The 19,406-nt window shown below is 40.2% G+C and overlaps 1 protein-coding gene across 6 annotated transcripts in view; it reads right to left on the bottom strand.

Moving 5' to 3' along the window:
* The window catches only part of DPY19L3 (dpy-19 like C-mannosyltransferase 3), a 70,640-nt gene that overhangs the window by 19,116 nt on the left and 32,118 nt on the right, over positions 1 to 19,406 (bottom strand). For 4 of the 6 annotated variants that reach the window (XM_045987482.1, XM_045987478.1, XM_045987480.1 and 1 more), the window contains 9 exons: positions 18,162 to 18,285; positions 17,479 to 17,613; positions 8,766 to 8,897; positions 7,064 to 7,165; positions 4,861 to 4,934; positions 4,524 to 4,682; positions 1,520 to 1,642; positions 1,037 to 1,148; positions 126 to 182 (listed from right to left, as the gene is read on the bottom strand). In XM_045987482.1, the coding sequence (XP_045843438.1) occupies positions 126 to 182; positions 1,037 to 1,148; positions 1,520 to 1,642; positions 4,524 to 4,682; positions 4,861 to 4,934; positions 7,064 to 7,165; positions 8,766 to 8,897; positions 17,479 to 17,613; positions 18,162 to 18,285 (1,018 nt within the window). The remainder of the gene's footprint in view (positions 1 to 125; positions 183 to 1,036; positions 1,149 to 1,519; positions 1,643 to 4,523; positions 4,683 to 4,860; positions 4,935 to 7,063; positions 7,166 to 8,765; positions 8,898 to 17,478; positions 17,614 to 18,161; positions 18,286 to 19,406) is intronic. The other 2 variants (XM_045987481.1, XM_045987483.1) reach the window with 2 other exon arrangements.

Genomic DNA, 19,406 nt, shown 5'->3' with positions numbered 1-19,406 from the left:
AAGCGAAGGAGATGTTTGTAACCTCTGCAAATCATTCTATTTGCCAATAACAGACAGAGTACATTGAGTCAAAGCAATTATTCTGCTAGATTAATGATGGAAAGAATGAGGAAAATCAGTCTTACCTTGTAGCACAGATACAGCAGTATTAATATCGGTACTGAATATCGCATTATACATATCTATATAAGAAAGACATTATTTAGATCAAAGGTATTTTTGCCTTACAGTTTTGCTTTGTAAACACATGACTTTTTCTTTTTAAAACAACAGAAATGTCCTTTAATGGAGCATGAGTCTCCAATTTGCCCAACAACTAAGTCAATGTAAGGGTCCGATCACTCATGAGATACTCATAGCTTCTACCATATTGCCACCTTGTGAATATTTAGGGGAGAACAACTCAAAACTGCATTTATAGGCTAATAGTCATAACCGTACATTTATATTTGCTCTAAGTATAATTTATAATGATAATAGTAGTGATAACTCTGGATAATGGGGTTATTGGTGATTTTTAATTTTTCCTTGTATGCTTACAGTACTTCCAAATTCAGTATAATGAGCATATCTAACTTACGGTTTGGGAAAAAAAAAACCCAAATGATTTAAAAAATAAAATTAAGATTCAGAATAAAATTATTTAAAAAACAACTCCTTATAAAATCATAATGTGTCAGGGCACCTGGGTGGCTTGGTTGGTTAAGTGTCAGATTCTTGATTTTGGCTCAGGTCATGATCTCAGGGTGGTGAGCTTGAGCCCTGCCTGGGCTCTGCCCCCGGCATGGAGCCTGCTTAAGATTCTCTCTCTCCCTCTCCTTTTGCCCCTCCCCCTTCCCCTGTTCGCACTGGCCCTCTCTCTCGCTCTCTAAAATAAAATTAAAAAAAAATCATAATGTGTCAGTTATCTATTTTCAGCAGTCTCTGTTTCATCAGACTGGTGAACAGGCAACTACTGAAAACAATAGGAACTGGCATGAAAGAAATCCTAAAACTCATAAAAATGAAAATGAAATAGCAAAGGGACAGCACTAACCCTCTTTGGGTTATAAAGACGGATTGACCTCAGGAGTAACTCCCATATCTCGGGGCTGCATAAGCCAAACGACGCAAACACACACATGTGCGACGTCCAGAGGTACTTCATTCTGGAAAGACAGAGACAGGAGAGGTGGACCCGTGCCAGCTGCGGAGAGACCCGCAGTGTGACACAGCTGTGCCGTCTGTGGGAGGAAAGTCTGACTGAGGCTGTGTGGAGACCGTCTGCCAAAGGGTTAGTTATGAATTTCATTGCCTTTTGAGAAAATCCATAAGTAAAAATGGAGGAATATTGGTAATTAGGAAAAGACTGGTTACTAATAATATTTTATACTAGAGGAAATGGTAAACAAGGACATTTTTATGGGAACCATAATTATCAGTGAAGAGGATTGTGAGTACCCAAGCTGCATTGCTAAAGCATGTCAGGTAAAGAGTGATCAAACAAAAAATCAATCCAGCAAACAGGTAAGAAAAATACCTCATTGTACTCAGTGCCAAGAATCCAAACAGAATGGTATGTATTAGGTTGTAAGCTGTTTCTGGTTTCAGGATGATCATGCACTTCACCATTTGACCCGTGGATTGTTGGCTTGTAGAATCACTGAATAAAACAGCACACATACAAAATTGAAGCTGGATACATCATTTTAAGTTCGTTAAATCTTTTTTAAAGATACCAGAAACTTATTGTTTCATGTATTTAGAAATGTGTTATTGCTCTAAGATAAAATGAATCAACATAAATCAAAATTCTGAATTTGTGAGGATAAAACTGTTATAATGCATTAATAACTAGAATACAAGAAATTTCATTTTGAGTAAAAATTTAGAATACTTTAACCCTTTAAATTACAAGGAAGTAGAAAAAATTCTTTTGGAATCACTTAAATTACAAGATTTCTTTAGAGATACTTCATGAGTTACTAGCATTTTACAAGTTTTTACAAGTAAGAAAAAAGAAAAATGAATCCATAAACATGGAAATCAGTTCCCTTCTGACCAAATGATCACATTTTAGCCAACCAACACCTCATTAAAGATGTCTAACATGATTTTTTTAATCAAATTTGGCTACATTAGAATAATTAACCCATAAAATGAATAATAATTCTTTATCATGTCAACACTCAATTCATATTCTATTTTCCATTAATGCCACTGCTTTTCTCAGGTGGTTTCTTTGAATTAGGACCCACGGCTTTCATGCTGCATTTCATCAATGTCTCTTTAAATTATTTTCAATCAATACAAGTGTCCTCCACTTGGAGGTCGTTTATTGGCAGAAGGAAATGTATCATTTGTCCGGTAACTACTCCCACCTTCTAGATTTGGCTGATTGTCTCCTTGTGGTGGTGTTGAATACATTTCTCTATGTCCATGCTCCTTATAAACTTGAAATTAGATCTAGAGGTTAATTATTAGAGCCAAGTTCATTTACTGTGGCAAGAACACTGCATGGGGGATATGCTGTATTCTAAACTCATCACACCAGGGAAGAGTGCACTGTCCTATCTCATTGTCTGAACCTTACAGACTCTGAGATGGGTGAGTGAGTTCGGCCGTTGCACCATCTGTTGTCAAGGGAATACGGAAATAGCAGGAAGGGCTGCCAGTTTAAGATAAAACCAGTACCTTTACAAGGCCCCACTTACCCTTCATAAAATCCAATAGACCTGGATATGTATGATGCTTCCAGGCAACTAGAGAACTCTTCCTTCCTAGAAATCCTTTCACCACCCTACATTCACATGAAAATCAAATTGATATTCTAGGGGAATTTTCACCACTGGTAATAACCTTTACTTAGATGTTCTATATCACAACCCAAACTCTGGCTTCTATGTTGCTACTGAAAGAGTGCTCCAGACAAGGAGAACATATGTTCTCATCTCCCCTTGATACCTGAGAGAATTTCGCAACACCTCTTCCCATCTCCCCTGCCAAGCTGGAAAGCTTGAATCAGTCCCGTGAACACAGAGCCCCTGAGTTAATCCCCTCGCCGTCCTACCCTTTACACGAATGCAGATGTGCCTGGTAAACATAGTAGTATCATCCTTCCTAGTATTAAAATGATAGAAATACTCTGGATACTTGGCATTGATAAAATATCCTTCAAATGACTTAACAGTTATTTAATATTAAGATACTATAATTCTTACATCACTTTAATGAGCTTTACTTTAATGCTTTTCTTGTAATAAGGTTCTGATACCCCTACCTGGTAGATGAGGATGCTCTAAAATCTTTACCTACAATCATACAGCAAGTCGGCTTGCAGAGACGGCTCATAGATTCACACTGAGCACGGCAGACATTTTCACAAAAGACTGCAGGCCAACTGAACTTCCTGCTTTGCATGCAGTCTAGAGTCCTGTCGACACCTGGCGTGTCTGGAATAATATTAAATTACACTGTCTAGAATAATTTCCATCTATTTTCACAGGACTAAATTTTATCTTGGGCAAGATACCGGGCTAAGAACACTTCTGAAAGATACTAAAATAGGTTATAGTCAATGAAGTATTTTCATGGTTCAATGTGGCTTCACTCTTAATAATCATAAAACATCTCAACTGATCTGGACTTGTGCTAATGCCCTTTCCCAGCATGGCTCTCTGGTGGCTGCGAATCACAGCTCACCAGCACCTTAATTGGCAAGATAACTACAGAGAAAAGGGCTTCCTTCTGAGCTTCATTAAGTTTTCACAAATGACAGTAGCTTCAATTTCTTACACTTAATTTTCTTTCAATTTAACATGGATAGTAAATGCAAAAACCTCCATCAGCTTTGTAGGCAGGTATTCTACAAGCTTTAAAAAAGTCTTTATACTCCCTCACTCTTTCTTTTAGCAGATGAGTAGATATGTTCAGCCTTTTAGACATAGTCAATTATTACTGAAGACTTTGGCAGATGCTAACAGTTACGGTCCACTCCCATTTTATAAGCCCCTGAGCAAGATGCAACAAAACAAATAAGAGTTAACTCTTGATATTTCATGAGCAATAACAAAGCAGGTAGAAGAAAGATAGAAAAACAACAGGAAATTAATACGGAGAACAAAACAGAGACTCTGAGTCAGTAATAACATCAGCTAATGACAGCTAAAATCTACAAAATATTCTAGGAGAGAGGCAGCATTCTAACTACTATTATTTTAACTTATTTACTCCCCACAAAACCCCGCAGAGTAAGTCCTCTGGGTATTCCCATTCCATAATAAGGGCAAGGCAGAACTGGCTCAAAGAGGACCTTGTCCCCAGACCAGTCTCTACTGCATTGCCTTTTTGTTGGCTCTTATCTGGTCAATCCTTAAATGCTCCGTGTGGGGTCCATTCTAATCTGATTATGATCCCCCTTTGAGCTGAACCATACTACCCTGTCTGAGGTCTGATATTTTGAACTTCAATTTTTTTCTGCCATTTTTCTGCAACACAGATAAAGTTCATTAAAGCACGGGAGAGGTTTCTGAAACATGCCGTACCTGAGGTTATGGAAGGCGACAGCTAAGGCTGCCATCACTGTGATGGACAGAACAAATATGTAAGCATAAAAGAGGAGAGTATCTGAAAGCCTTCCGAATGTATTAAAAGGTAAGAGGCCAAACGCTTCTTCACACAGATACAGATTTGCATCAAAATCTCTAGGGAACAAATGAAAAGAAAGCAAAGTATTAAATTCATTACAAGACAAGTGAACTACACTTTGTTCCTCAAAATGAACCTGGATTTTATAGTTGAAGGCATAATGATAACTTAAGTTTTAAAGTCCCTGCTGATTCAATATAAAAAAGCAAACATAAATTTTAAATTCAGTCATACCTTGTTGCTCCAAACCCAAATTTTGCCTTCAGAAATTTAAATATGTGTTCGTCTGACTTCAGATTAAGAATTTTCTATCAGGGAGGGAGAAAATGAAAATTGTTATGAGTGCCTTATGCATGGTTTCCTGATAATTTCCCATTGAATACACATATTCAGTGTCCAGTTTCACATGATTGTGTGCACATGAGTTTATAAAATTAGCAAATATTCTCAATAGTTGTTAGAAGTGAGGGATTTTTTTTTTTTTTTTAAAGATTGTATTTAGTTATTTGACAGAGAGACACAACAAGAGAGAGGGAACACAAGCAGGGGGAGTGGAAGAGGGAGAAGCAGGCTTCTCGATGAGCAGAGAGCTCAATGCAGGGCTTTATCCCAGGACCCTGGGATCATGACTTGAGCTGAAGGCAGAGGCCTAACCCACTGAGCCACCCAGGTGTCCCAGAAGTGAGGAATTCTAACAGGGGGACTTTCAAGCTCCCTCCGTTCCTTTTTTTCTTTTTTTTAAAGCAGAATCATTTTTTCAAACCATCTTACGTGTTAGTTCAACATGTAAAATAGATTAAAGATGAGCTTCTTTGGTCTCAGGGAGAGGGAGAGGGCTGAAGCCGGGCAGAGTACAAATGTTTTGATCAGAAAACCAGTGATATGATGATCTGAAACCTCAAACAAATACAGAGCCCACAGGGCCTGTCTGGCTTTGGGGTTTCTGTCTGCAGACACAACTGACAGAAGACTCAGCCACACCAAGACAATGGAGGCCCCTGTGGTGGCCCTCCGGGGGACCGACAAATGCCAGTGCACATCTTTAGTGATTATAACTCACATAATTTTATTTTTACTATATGGCTTATAAAAATCCATCAGACATAAATGGGTAAAGAAGTTCTGTCAGAAGGAAAATGAAGATAGAAAAGAAAAGAAGATGAATCCGGGAAGTGAGGTTAGTCCCTAAAATATATTCGCTAGAGATGAGCCACAAATTTGGGCTTACACATTCAACTAGCAAATGCAGACAGAGATAAAAGCACAGGTTCTGAGATTAAAACAAACCAGTTGCTCAAAAGAGATTCTAACACTCCTAGAACTGAGACTCAAGAGAAATTTTCCCCATGGCTACAGTAAAAACAGCAGGAGTCTCAAAGAAGATTTTTTCTAATTCCTCTCATTGTACGTAGTTGGCAAGACATCAAGTACAATTCAATAGATGTTATTCTTCGGGAAGTCAAGAATCAATGGTCCGGGCAGGCAGCTCTCTCCTGACTTAATCCAGGCACAGATCACTGAGTATCTAGAGTGGGGAATGTATGAACTGCGTATCTTTCAGCCAATCCTTCAGAAATGCTGATTGCTCCGCACAAATAAGCTTTTGATAAGTACTGAACTCTGGGGTTTAAGAACATAGTGACAAGGACCCGGAGTGGAAGTGTTTAATGCGGCTGGATGAGTGAGAGTCTTTGATAGTCAACAGACAGGAAGAAGGACTGCCATTCTCTTATGGAAGAGAAGGAGTCTGTCATGTACATGCAGATGTCTCCTGTCCTGAAACCAGCCTTCTAGGAGGGGCAGAATCATCTTAATAAATCACTGTGCTTCAGATAGTATAGTTAGTTTATTTATCTCTCTTTTTTCAAAGTAAGCTCCATACCCAATGTGGGGCTCCAACTCAGTTGCTTCACCAACTGAGCCAGCCAGATGCCCTGCCAGTTTATTTAACTTGACCCAATAAAAATCACATCATCTTTTTTTGGTATCACAGTGCAAGAAAATGCTCTCTTCAAAAATAGAATTTTTTAAATTTAGAGAAATACTTAATGCTTTTAAAGTTGAACTTTTATAAAAAGTTTAATAACTCAGAAAGTCAGTTCAAGTTAGGACATATTAAGAGTGAACCGGGGCGCCTGTGGCTCAGTCTGTTAAGCTTTGGCTCAGGTCATGATCTCAGGGTCATGGGATCGAGCCCCGTGTCAGGCTCTGTGCTCAGCGGGGAAACTGCTTCTCCCTCTCCCTCTGCTCCTACCCCCTTCCACTCATGCTCCCTCTCTTAAATAAATGGATAAAAAAAATCTTTAACAAGAGTTAACAGAAGTCAGTGACTAAAATCAAAACAATGGTTACTGAAACAAAGTTAAAGCTGAGCTTGTTGCAAGTAAAACCGGTAATTCTGTAGTAATGTAAATTAAAGGTCATTTTATTAACCTACCTTAATAATGTTGTTGAGAAAAAGTGTCAAACATAAAACTGCAAATAAATGTAACAACAGTTTCCCAAGCCTATTTAGGAAGTTTCCAGTCTTCAGATTTTTCTAGAAATTAAAACAGTTGAGTTTTAATCCTTAAATTACTTCATAAACACTTAAGAAGAGATTACTTAAGGATTTAAAACATTAGATCATGCAACACAGAGAATATATGTGGAAAATATAACCCAATTTTTATGAGGTTACAGTGTCTTAATATTTGTACATTTCTAACATAAGAGTAAATGAATTCCTTAATAATACGCTTTCTGGGGCACCTGGGTGGCTCAGTCGGTTAAGCTGCTGCCTTTGGCCCAGGTCATGATCCCAGGGTTCTGGGATTGAGCCCCACATGGGCTCCTTGCTCAGCCTGGAGCCTGCTTCACCCTCTCCTCTCCACTTGAGCTCTCTCTCTCCCTATCTCTGTCTTTCTCAAATAAATGAATAAGATCTTAAAAAAAATAAAGTGCCTCCTTAATTATTTCACTTAAAAAATTAATAATAATAAGCTTCCTAAGATCAGAAAACTGTCCTCATCTTTCTCTTTTTAAGACCTTTGCAACCAGAGTATGGAGTCTGTCAGAAGGTGCTCAAGATACACTGAATGAACAAATCTTGCAATCACTGACCCATTAATTCATGTAGCACAGACACAGCCATAACGCAATTAAAGACCTATCTGTATAAAAAAAGGTAAATTGTGCTCTTTGATATATAATAGTTTTCTTACAACCCTTAGATAACTTAACAGATTATCAAATATAATATCTAAAGAGTTAAATATGCATGATGTTTATTTATAATTAAAGTTAGGATGAATGAGAACTACTGTTTTAGATAATCAACTAAAGCCTGTTTAAAAGTCGTTGTGACAGCTTGTCCATGACAGCTCTCATTCCAAAGAGAAAGGATTTATTCTTCCCAAAGCAGAAAGTAAAACAGCTTCTTGATATAAAAGTGGTTATGAGAAATGTTTCTCATATGCTCATGAGAAAGAAAACAGGCTTTATGACACTATATGAAGAAAAACAACGGACTCTTAATTAAATCCCATGTAACTTTAAGAAATCTGAATTACTGAATAAAGCCAAAAGATCAGGCCAGTGTTTTCAAACATGACACCCTAGGAAAGGTCCTCATGTTTCTAAATGTAAGTCCTGTGATTCTCAAGATTCTGAGTGAATTTTAATTCACTTACAAACCAATAACATGGTACGGAAGGATGGGGTAAAGAGCAGCGCGGCTCCATCACTAATACGGTGTCTGCCAACTTGAAAGACACCGTGATGAACACCCCCCAAGCAACAGCTTCTTCTTACTTTTGAATTCATACACAATAAAATTTAAAGATTTTTGCCCTTTTATTTCAATTTTCTATCAACGGCATCCAAATAAGCATCTTTGGCTAATCCCTGAACTAAGATTCCAATTCTCTAAGAAAAGAAACATGTCAAAACGAAGGGATGGCACAGCAGAAAGCTACAAAACAGAAATGCTTTCCCATGCATGTAAAAAAAAAACACCTAAATAATGACCTCAGTGCTTTTCAGAGGGAACGTGGTCAGACATCTTCCTTTGTGTGCTGTATGAAAATAAGGCCCAATTACCCACACAATTAAATACAAAAAAAAAAAAAAAAAAAAAAAAGGACACAAATATGTCCTACCTGAAGTTTTCTTGCAATTAATACTGAAAGGTTGAAACTGATCAGCAGCGATCCGAGAATCATAGAATTAAAAAACTGGAGGATGCAGACCAGGAGCAAGCCTGTCATCTGGATGCCATACAGCCACGTTGCCTGCAACAAGCAAAGATGAGATGGTGAAATAAATGGGTTTTATCAAGAGACCAGCACATGCTGACACGCTGGCTGGGTACCTTTCGAATCACAAACAACACAGGGAGCTTCAAGCAGTTCAGTCTAAAACAAGTCCCCCAGGGGCCCCTCGGTGGCTCAGTGGGTTAAAGCCTCTGCCTTCGGCTCAGGTCATGATCCCAGGGTCCTGGGATCGAGCCCTGTGTTGGGCTCTCTGCTCAGCAGGGAGCCTGCTTCTCCCTCTCTCTCTGCCTGCCTCTCTGCCTACTTGTGATCTCTCTCTGCCAAATAAATAAACAAAATCTTAAAAAAAATAAATAAAAACAAGTCCCCCAAACGGAATCATTTACGTCCTGTATTTACCTTTGAATTATACAGCACTTGAAACCTTGTAACATTAATTAAGAAGAGAACAAAAGGATAATAGGAAGTACAGGCGGCAAACAATGGCATAAATATATTCTGGAAATGTGCAAATGCGATCTGCAGCCTTCCATTTTCTCCAGAATTCTTTTATAGTTACTGTCTACAGTATTTCCTCATATTCTGTGATTTCTGAATGTTCCGCACTGCAGGCCTGTGTCCTTTATTGCTGCATTTCCTGTGTGTGTGCTGACTTCCATTAGACGGACTTCTCCCAGGGTGAGGCCTTCGACTCCCCACCTCCTGGGTCTGGAGTGGGCAGCACAGTGCTGCGGTCAAGAACGTGAGCCCGGAGGTCACCGGAACCTGAGCTAGCTACAGCGCCGATTCTGATGCAAACCAGCTCTGGAGCCTTGATGGGTTGGCTGGGGTTCATGGAGAACAGGGGTGATGACATCTTCTTCAGAGCTGCCGTAACGGCCTGGCATAAGGACCGGATGCGGTGATGTTTTAAAATGCCTAGCACATAATGCGCTCTCACTAAAGACAGCTCTTGCTGTAGAAGAACTGCTGACAGGTTGATATTGACAGATGCAAAACTCAACCAACTTCAACACAGAAAATATGCCACAAAGAAAAAATGACAGCCTCTAATAAAAAGCTGATACTTTTTTTTCTTTTTAAAGATTTATATATTTACTTGAGAGAGAGAACACAGGAGTGTGTAAGAGAGGGGGCCGGGGAGAGGGTGAGGGAGAGAGAGAATCCCAGGCAGACTCTCCACTGAGCACGGAGCCAGAGGTGGGGCTCGATCCCAAGACCCCGGGATCATGACTTGAGTCGAAATCAAGAGTTGGACACCTAATTGACTCAGCCACCCAGGCGCCCCAAGAGTTGATACTTTCTCTCCTCTTTGAAATTGGACAATTCCATACTCTTATTGGCAAATGAAATATTCTGCTCTTATCAGCAGCAAATCAGATTTCCCTCATAGTTTTGTTTTCTTCGCCTCAAAGGAAACAAACCTCTATCTAGCATCTAAAGGCCTGGCCTGCCACAGTTCAGTGCTTTTGCTTGGTGTTAACAGAAACTTGGAATTTAGGATTATGAAGATACAATATTTTATTGTAGGAGATTCAGAAAATCTAGGAAAACATAAAAAGAAATAGCAATCGATGAAAAGGTAGGCTCTAAAATCAAAATCTAACACCATTACCTACAGAAATAATATTGATTTCATAGTGGTGTGTGATATTTCATGTAACATTTTACTTATTTCATATTACATGGTATCATTTTCTCATGTCAAGGACTATTCTGTGAAAACTTAATTTTAAATGGCTACATAACATTCTACCAGATGCTATGATTTGTCTGACAGTGGCTCATTTGTTTCCAGCTTTTTATTATTGTTGAAATTAATGTGATGAACGTCTTTTTAAAAAAATTCTCAGATCATGGTCTCTGGTTACACTCACCCACCCTTATCTGCCAGGGATAGTTTCCAGAGCCCCAGTGGATGCCTGAAACCATGGAGAGTACTGAGCTCTGTACACAGCATATGTATCTACGACACAGTTTCGTTTATAAATGAGGCACGGTAAGAGACTAACAACAATAACCAATAATAAAACAACTATAGGGGCGCCTGGGTGGCTCAGTGGGTTAAAGCCTCTGCCTTTGGTTCAGGTCATGATCTCAGGGTCCTGGGATCGAGCCCCCATCGGGCTCTCTGCTCCGTGGGGAGCCTGCTTCCTCCTCTCTCTCTGCCTAGTTGTGATTTCTCTCTGTCAAATAAATAAAATAAAATAAAATAAAACAGTTATAGCCATACACTGTACAAAGTTTATGTGAAGGTGGTCTCTCTCAAAATATCTTCTTATACTGGACCCACCCTTCTTGTGATGATGGGACATGGTAAAAGAGCCAGGGGATGAGATGAGGGTGAGTGCGAGAGGCGTGGTAACACAGTGTTGGGCTACTACCGACCCTCTGTCAGAAGGTGGATTATCTGCTGCTCACGGGGGTTGACTGCACAGGACTGAACCACAGATGAGGTGAGGGTCGGGTAGGGACTACTGTCACTCCTTAACTCGTTCCTTGTACCCCTAGCACCCAAGACAACACCCACTAGAACAGTGTCACCTGATAAATATGGGAGGAACAAATGAAAGATTCCTAGAAGTACAATTACTGGTTAGTGAAGAAACTGCTTTTCTTTTTTAATAGGTTCACTGAGATGTAATTCATATAGCACAAAATTCACCTATTTAAATTCATGATTTTTGTATTAATAGAGCTGTGCAAATATCACCAGAATCTAATTTTAAGATATCCTCATCACCTCTGCAACATCCTGCCGGCTGATGGGCACTGGGTGGGTTCCACTTTCTGGCCACTACGAATCATGCTGCTACAAACATCCATGTACAAATTCTTACATGGCTATGTTTTCATTTTTCGTGGGTATGTACGTGGCAGTGGAATTGTTGGATCACATGGTAACTCTATGTTTAACATGCGAGGAGATGCCAAACTGTTTTCCAAAATGGCTGCGCCATTCTGTAGTCCCACCAGCAATGTATGAGAGCTCCAGTCTTCACCTCCTTGCCAACATTTGTTATCATCTGTCTTTGCTGTTGTTTTTAGAGTTTAGCCATCTGAGTTTGGGGTGGGGGGTGCGGGGGAGGTAATGGTATCTTATTTTGGTTTTGATTTGTGTTTCCCTAATGAGTAATGAGGCTGAGCATCTTTTCATGTGCTTGTTGGACATTTGCATTTGTTCTCTGGAGACATGCCTATCCAATCATCTGCCCATATTTTATTGTTGAGAGTTGTAAGAGTTCTTTATATATTCTGGAACTGCCTTATCAGATATAGGATTTGCAAATATTCTCTCCAATTTTGTGAGTTGTCTTTTCACTTTGATGGTATATTTTGAAGCACAAAAGTTTTAAATTTTGATGAAGTCCAACTCATCTATTTTTAATTTAGTCATTTGGGCTTTTGGTTCTGGAGCCTTATAAAAAGGATTGGTCTACTCCAAGGTCATGAAAAATTATTCCTGTCTTCTAAATGTTTTATAGTTAAAAAATTAATGTTTTATAGTTTTAGCTCTTCCAACTAGATCTATGATCTATTTTGAGTTAATTATTGTGTATGGTGAGAGAGAGGAGTCCAACTTCATTCTTTCACATGTAGATATCTAGTTATCCCAGCACCATTTGTTGAAAAGATTATTCTTTCTCCATAATTATCTTGGCACCCTTGTTGAAAATCAAATTGACTGTTTATTTCTGGTCTCTCAATTTTATACAAAGATTTGTGTCCATCCTTCTTCTAGTATCACACTGTCTTGATATACTATAGCTTGGAAGTAAGTTCTGAAGTTGAAAAGTGGGAGTCTTCCAACTTTATTCCTCTTTTTCATGATTGTTTCAGCTATTCTGGGTCCCTTGAGTTTCCACATGAATTTTAAGATCAGCTTGTCAAGTTCTGCAAAAGAGTCACCTGGGATTCTGAGAGGAATCGTGTTGAGTCGGTACAATAATTTAGGGAGTACTGCCTTCTTAAACAACAGTGAGTCTTCCAATCCATAAACATGCGATATCTTTCCAACTTATGTAGGTCTTTAAAACTTTCAGTGTTTTGTAGCTTACAGAGTATAAGCATAAGTACTTCTTTTGTTTGATTCTTTTTGAAGTTTTTCCTTCCAGGAACTATTCTTTGCTCCCTTTCCTATTGAGGTGTAAATATTTTTCTTACTGATTTGTAGGACCTCCTTAAGGATAACAAATCACTGATGAATACATCTTAAAAAGATAAAACAATTTTTTTGTCTGCCTTTCTGAGGGATGGTGTTTCTTGGTGTTGCCAGTTCTTTTTATATCAAGTAGGCATAATTTTAGAGAAAAGAACAGTTAAGTCACAACAAGACTGTGTAGTTCTTATAAATGTAATAATATCCTAGGTTTGTAAGAAACATTGCAGGTAAACAGCCAGAATGTAAAATTGAGCAGTACTGTGTATTAGAAAGTCTAGATTATCAGTGGTAGATCCGATGTTTGACAGTAGATCAGCTTCTTGATTCTGTAAGTTCCTATCTTTTGTGAAATTTGGGACATTTTCAAACATTCCTTCGAAAAGTACTTTTTCAAACACATTTTTCAGCCTCATGCTCTTTTTCTCCTTTAGGGATTCTGATTGTAAGAATATTAGAGTTTTTGTTTAGTACCACAGGTCCCTGAAGCTCTGTTCTTTTTTTTTCCCCCCAAGGCTATTTTCTCTTGTTCAAATGAGGTAATTTCTAACTTGTTCTAGCTTCCAGTTCACTGGTTCTTTTTTCTGGCCACTCCATTCTCCTGCTGAGCCCATCTACTGTGTTTTTAATTGTCATTATTAGAGTTTTTCAGCTCTAAAATTTCCATTTGCTCCTTATTTTTCTATTTTTCATTTGTTTCAAGTGTGTCTGTAATTGCTCAATGAAAATTTGTTATGGCTGCTTTAAATACCTCATCAGGTAATGTAAGTTCTGTGTGCGTCGGGTGTTGGCATCTGTTGACTGTCTCGTTTCACTCAAGAGAGATTTTGCTTGTTCTTAGTATAAGAAGTAGTCTTCAGTTGCATTGTACTATGTCACGGGACTCTGGATCTTTTTAAAATCTCTGTGTCGGCAGGTCTCCTCTGACCCCACACTAGTGCTATGCCAGTGGGGGAAGAAGGATGCTGCTTCCTTATTTCCAGATGGGGTTAGATGTCTAGGTTTTCCTCTTGGCCTCCATTGACTTTTTGGGAGACAGGGGAGAAGGGGGTCCCATTGCCGGGACACGGGGAAAGTTTAGGCTCCCTATGAGGCTCCGGCTGAGAAGGGAAGGGATGCCTCATTAAACTGCGCTTCACGTGGCCTTCACTGACACTGTGTGTGGAAGGGGGAGGGTAAAGGGAGAGAGGGAGGCTTGTTACTTCTGAATGGTGGTTAAAAGCCCGGCTTCCCTGTTGATCTTTTCTGACACCGTCCTATCCAGAAGGGGAGGGGATATCTCACGACCCCTGGATGAGGGCCGAAGGTTCTCCACGTGGCCTTCACTGATGCTTCTGGGAGACGGCGGACTTCGGACACAGCCCTGGCAGAAAGCGAGTGGCCTGCTGCAGCTGGTGAGGGTGGAAGTGTGGCTTCCCCACCGGCCTCTGCTGAGGGACGTGGGAGTGAAGCACAGCTCTTTCTGTGCTGTCTGGCTGAAGTACTGCAGTTATGATCAAATGTTTCCTTTCTTGCTAGAGATACGCTGCCTCCCTTTTCCTGATCCTTTTGGCTTTTCTTGGGGCTTCTGCCTGGCTCCACTGGTGTCTCCTGGTTGCTGACTTTTCCAGCACCTACTCTGGGATATATGAGGCAGAAATAAAATCCAAGGGCCTCATTGCCATGTCTTTCCTGTGGGCACCAGGGCTCTAAGCAGCCTGTTTTCATTTCTTCCCCACCCGAAATCATCTTCTGTGCATTTTATATACACTGGCCAGGGCTTTTAGTTGCACTAAGTGGGAGGAACAAGGACAAGTGCATTCCCTCCATCTGGTCTGGAACCAAATGGGGTACTCTAAAATTTCCTCTTATGTAGTGATCATTCATGTGTCTTGCTGTTTTCACAACAGGTTAATAAAACTTCATTAGCTTTCATATTCTTTAATGGAGCCAAAGTATATGCCTTCTACCATCTACTATTCTGCTCTATATTTAAAAGGCCTAGACACATTCCTGAGTGAAGCCTGAGCTTTTGATGGTAAGAAATTTTCCATTACCCAGGAAAAGATGAAATGTACCGAAGAGGATACGGCTTCTTGTCAGCACATCAGACTCTGAATCTGCATTACCTTTCTCTATACCAACTATGTATACCAACTGACTCTCCCATCAGACATGATTAGAGGTCAGTGATTCCAGTTTATGAAGAAACAAACGCCCCAAGAAGTTACATCACTTTAAAGATCTAGCTATTTTCATTCTCAGTAGCAGCAGCTTGGTTGTACAACTCTTTTCGGAAACCTTTCTCACTTTTCCTATATGTGTTTTATTTTTATTTTTTTTAAAGATTTTATTTATTTGAGAGGTAGAGAGAGAGCACAAGCAGGGGTAGGAGCAGAGGGAGAAGGACAAGCAGACTCCATGCTGAGGGCAGAGCCCAGTGCAAGGCTTGATCCCACAACCCTGAGATCATGACCTGAGCTGAAATAGAGTTGGCCACTTAACCGACAGAGCCACCCAGGTGCCCCATATGTATTTTATTTTTAAAAAAGAGAGGGGGAAAATAACAGTCACATAATACTGTTACATTGCTATACCATATTTACTTAACAATACTCCATTGCTAAGACTTAGGTTGCTTCTAGCCAGCTTTTTCTTATTACAGTACAACTAAAATGAACATGTTTGATTACTTCCTTAGGCTAAATCTCTAGAGGTGAGAGTGTCAGTGAAAGAGAAAACACATTTCTAGGCTTTTCTGTGAAATTACACTGCAGAAAAACTTTATGTAGTTGTTTTCAAAATGGCACAACGTATTTATTTTTTAGGTGACAACATACAGTTCTTTTGAAAGTGCTTGCTAGAAAGGGGGGAAATGCGCTATTACATACAAAGAGAGAAAGGGAGACCAACTGGCTCGGGAGAGCAGGCCATGGAGAAACGCAAAGGCACCCAGGCACTGCTTCCCCGTAGCTTACACGTCACCATGACCAAAGTCCAAACGGTTACAAAACAGGAAAAGCCAATATGAACAGACTCCACTTCATTTGTACATGAGGCTTTCTGAGGCACCCGGAGCTCTGTTACCATTATTTAATATTATATATGTCCTACACACACACACACACACACACACACACACACACACACACACACTTACTTTCCTCTGCTCTATCTACTTGCTTTCCTCCCTGTATTTTACCGTCACATCCTCCCCCAGCACGCCATCCAAATTCTACTCTTCTCATTTGGGGCTCGAGTCTCCCACCTTTGTGAAACCTTTCTGGCCTAAAAAGAACCTTGTTCGACTTTTAGCGCTTCTTATTACTACAGATTAACCTCTCTAGACATACAGACCTCTAACTGTTAGCTGCACAAATGTTTACTTCCCATCATAGCACACACACGACATCTCCTACAGGTGGCGAGTGTCTGTCATGCCTCTCCAGTCCCTGGGAAGAGGGACAAGGAATACTTGCTGGCAGACTTTCATGTTTCCTAATTCAGACTCAGCCAGTCTCTAAAGATTGCTGCATCTCTTTTTTTTTTTTAATAAAGATTTTTATTTATTTATTTGACAAACAGAGATCACAAGTAGGCAGAGAGGCAGGCAGAGAAAGAGGGGGAAGCAGGCTCCCCGCTAAGCAGAGAGCCAGATGCAGGGCTCAATCCTAGGACCTCAGGATCATGACCTGAGCTGAAGGCAGAGGCTTTAACCCACTGAGCCACCCAGGCGCCCCTGCTGCATCAATTTTGACAAGGAATAAATGTATGCGACTCTTCTATATTACACTATCTTGCCTCCTTAGAATTAGAAACAATATTTTATGATACTGGGAAATACTTAAGTTACTGTTACTTTAGAATAGTAACGATGAAGAGCTTCCAAAACATCCACAATACATTAAAGAACATTTCTGCACATGAGAAACACCTTGCCACGAAGTGACAGCAGCACACACGGGTGTCACACACTGTGAGACAAACAACAGCTTCCTTAAAATGGCATTGTCCCATGTGTGGCCTCTGGACAAGCAATAGGGATTCCCATCTGATACCTGATAGATGTTATTATGAAAATTTTATGAAATACCAAAGAAAGGTGTTCTATACCCATTGATTTCCTTGGGGGACAAAGGCAGTACATACATAGTAAGACATTTTACAAGAGCTATCTTGTATTTTAAAATTTAAGACAGCTCTGTAAAGGACAACTGATCTAAGACATTTGTGCTTCAGATAAATGCATCTTTTAATGTAGAATAAACAGAATAAAAGTTAGGAAGGCCAAACTAGGCTGTACAGATTACTCGACTTCAATCGACCCCAGTGTATGTACGCTGTAGCTCAGAAGCAGCTTCGACTTGACTGTTAAGCACGTGCACATTCTGAATCCCCCCACCACGTGACGGAAACCGCTAAAGAGCGCTGCCTCCAACAAGAGAAGAGGGTGCGGCTTACCTTCACGGCCGGCAGCATGTCCAAGGAGTCTAGCGTGAACAGCACTAATGCCTGCATCAGCATCATAAATTGATTAAATTGCCATGTCAGACTAAAGAGAAAAGTTGATATGAAAATGGCAAGAAGTGTCAGCCTCTGTAAAAAGAAAACCTTCGTGTAATTTCTGTGTCTCTAGTCGTAAAGAGCCCTGCAGACAAGTTCCCTCAAGGGCAGCCAATATCTCTACAAACCAAATAGAGAGACCATGAACTACAGCTCTGAAAACCCCTGCATTTGTTACTGAAGCTCTAACTATCCTAAGGTGACACCGGGCACATAAACATGCAGGTAAGGTGTGTGTACTCCGCAGCACCTGGGAGCCGGCGATGCGCCAAGTCAACATCTCCAGGGCCGTGGCTTAAGGGTTCTGAGAGTTCTGCAGAAATTGTGTGTGGCTTTGCTGCAACTATTTGAGGGCAGGTAATGTAGAGTACGTTTTTAACATCAAAAATGAAAACATCTTCTTTGCAAAGTAGGAAAGGGCTCAGAAAGGGAAAAGTTAATTTAACTCAAGTTAAAAAAACTGGTCACAGAATGAGAACTATTCACACGCGACGGGACACCACACACATCACATTCTCTGAAGCTTCTTCAACAAAACTGGAGAAATTAAAAGATATATATAAAGTACCATAAAAACTTACCTCAGAGAGAGGCTGTAAGTTTGGTCGCAGGAAATATGTGATTGCCGCTATCTGAATTGCAAAGAATGGCAGAGCCCAATTCTCCCTCAGCGGGATGGTAAACTCGACTCTTGTGGTATCTATTCTGCACAGAGAAAACACAAATGGCCACAGGAATAATTTTTACTGTAATTACCTAAAAAGATTTCCTAAAGTGAAAGATATAGGGCATTAAATACATTTAAGATTCTAGTTGTTACTTCTCAGCCATAATGATTTGTCCTTACCGTCAGCATCCCCCCTGTACCATCAAGTGGTACTGAGAAAATCTGAGGAAACTGTTCACAGGTACGCAGCTAGCTAAGGGGTAGAACTGGGCTCCAAGCCATGGTAGGGTGATGCCAAAACCCAGAAATACTCACTCATGCCTCACTGCTTTGAACTTTTTTTTTTTTTTTTTTTTTAAAGATTTTATTTATTTGACAGAGAGAGATCACAAGTAGATAGGCAGGCAGAGAGAGAGAGAGGGAAGCAGGCCCCTGCTGAGCAGACAGCCCGATGCGGGACTCGATCCCAGGACCCCGAGATCATGACCTGAGCCGAAGGCAGCGGCTTAACCCACTGAGCCACCCAGGCGCCCCCTGCTTTGAACTTTTATTTCCCTCGAAGTTCATTAGTGCAAACTGGCGGCATGTCTCATTCTCCATTTCTTTGGTGTGTAAATGTGAATCTTAAATTTGTCAGTGGAAATAATTTGTGTGGTTTTTTTTTTAAGATTTTATTTATTTATTTGACAGAGAGAGATCACAAGTAGGCAGAGAGGCAGGCAGAGACAGAGGGGGAAAGCAGGCTCCAAGCTGAGCAGAGAGCCCGATGTGGGGCTTGATCCCAGGACCCTGAGATCATGACCTTAGCTGAAGGCAGAGGCTTAACCCACTGAGCCACGCAGGTGCCCCCAGTGGAAATAATTTGTATAAGCTTCTTGTCCCTCTGGAATGTGAACGACCAGATGGGAAGTATAGCTAAGTTTCCACCTTTGTACACCCAGAACCAAGAAGCATCCCTGCACGGACTAGGCATCCAGTAAATGTCTTCTCTTTCCTCTTGATAGAACAACAAATTTGACTTTCATTTACTCTTAGCAAGAATACTATGTTAAAATGTTAAGAGGTAGCATAACAGTGTTTTCAAACTGTGTTTGAATTCTGATGGAGAATAAGCTGGAGCGTGTGTGTGTATATATATATACACGTATGTGTGTGTGTA

The sequence above is a fragment of the Meles meles genome, chromosome 19 (assembly GCF_922984935.1).
Source record: "Meles meles chromosome 19, mMelMel3.1 paternal haplotype, whole genome shotgun sequence".
In the NCBI taxonomy this organism is placed as follows: domain Eukaryota; kingdom Metazoa; phylum Chordata; class Mammalia; order Carnivora; family Mustelidae; genus Meles; species Meles meles.
This window is presented reverse-complemented; position numbering and strand designations above follow the sequence as displayed.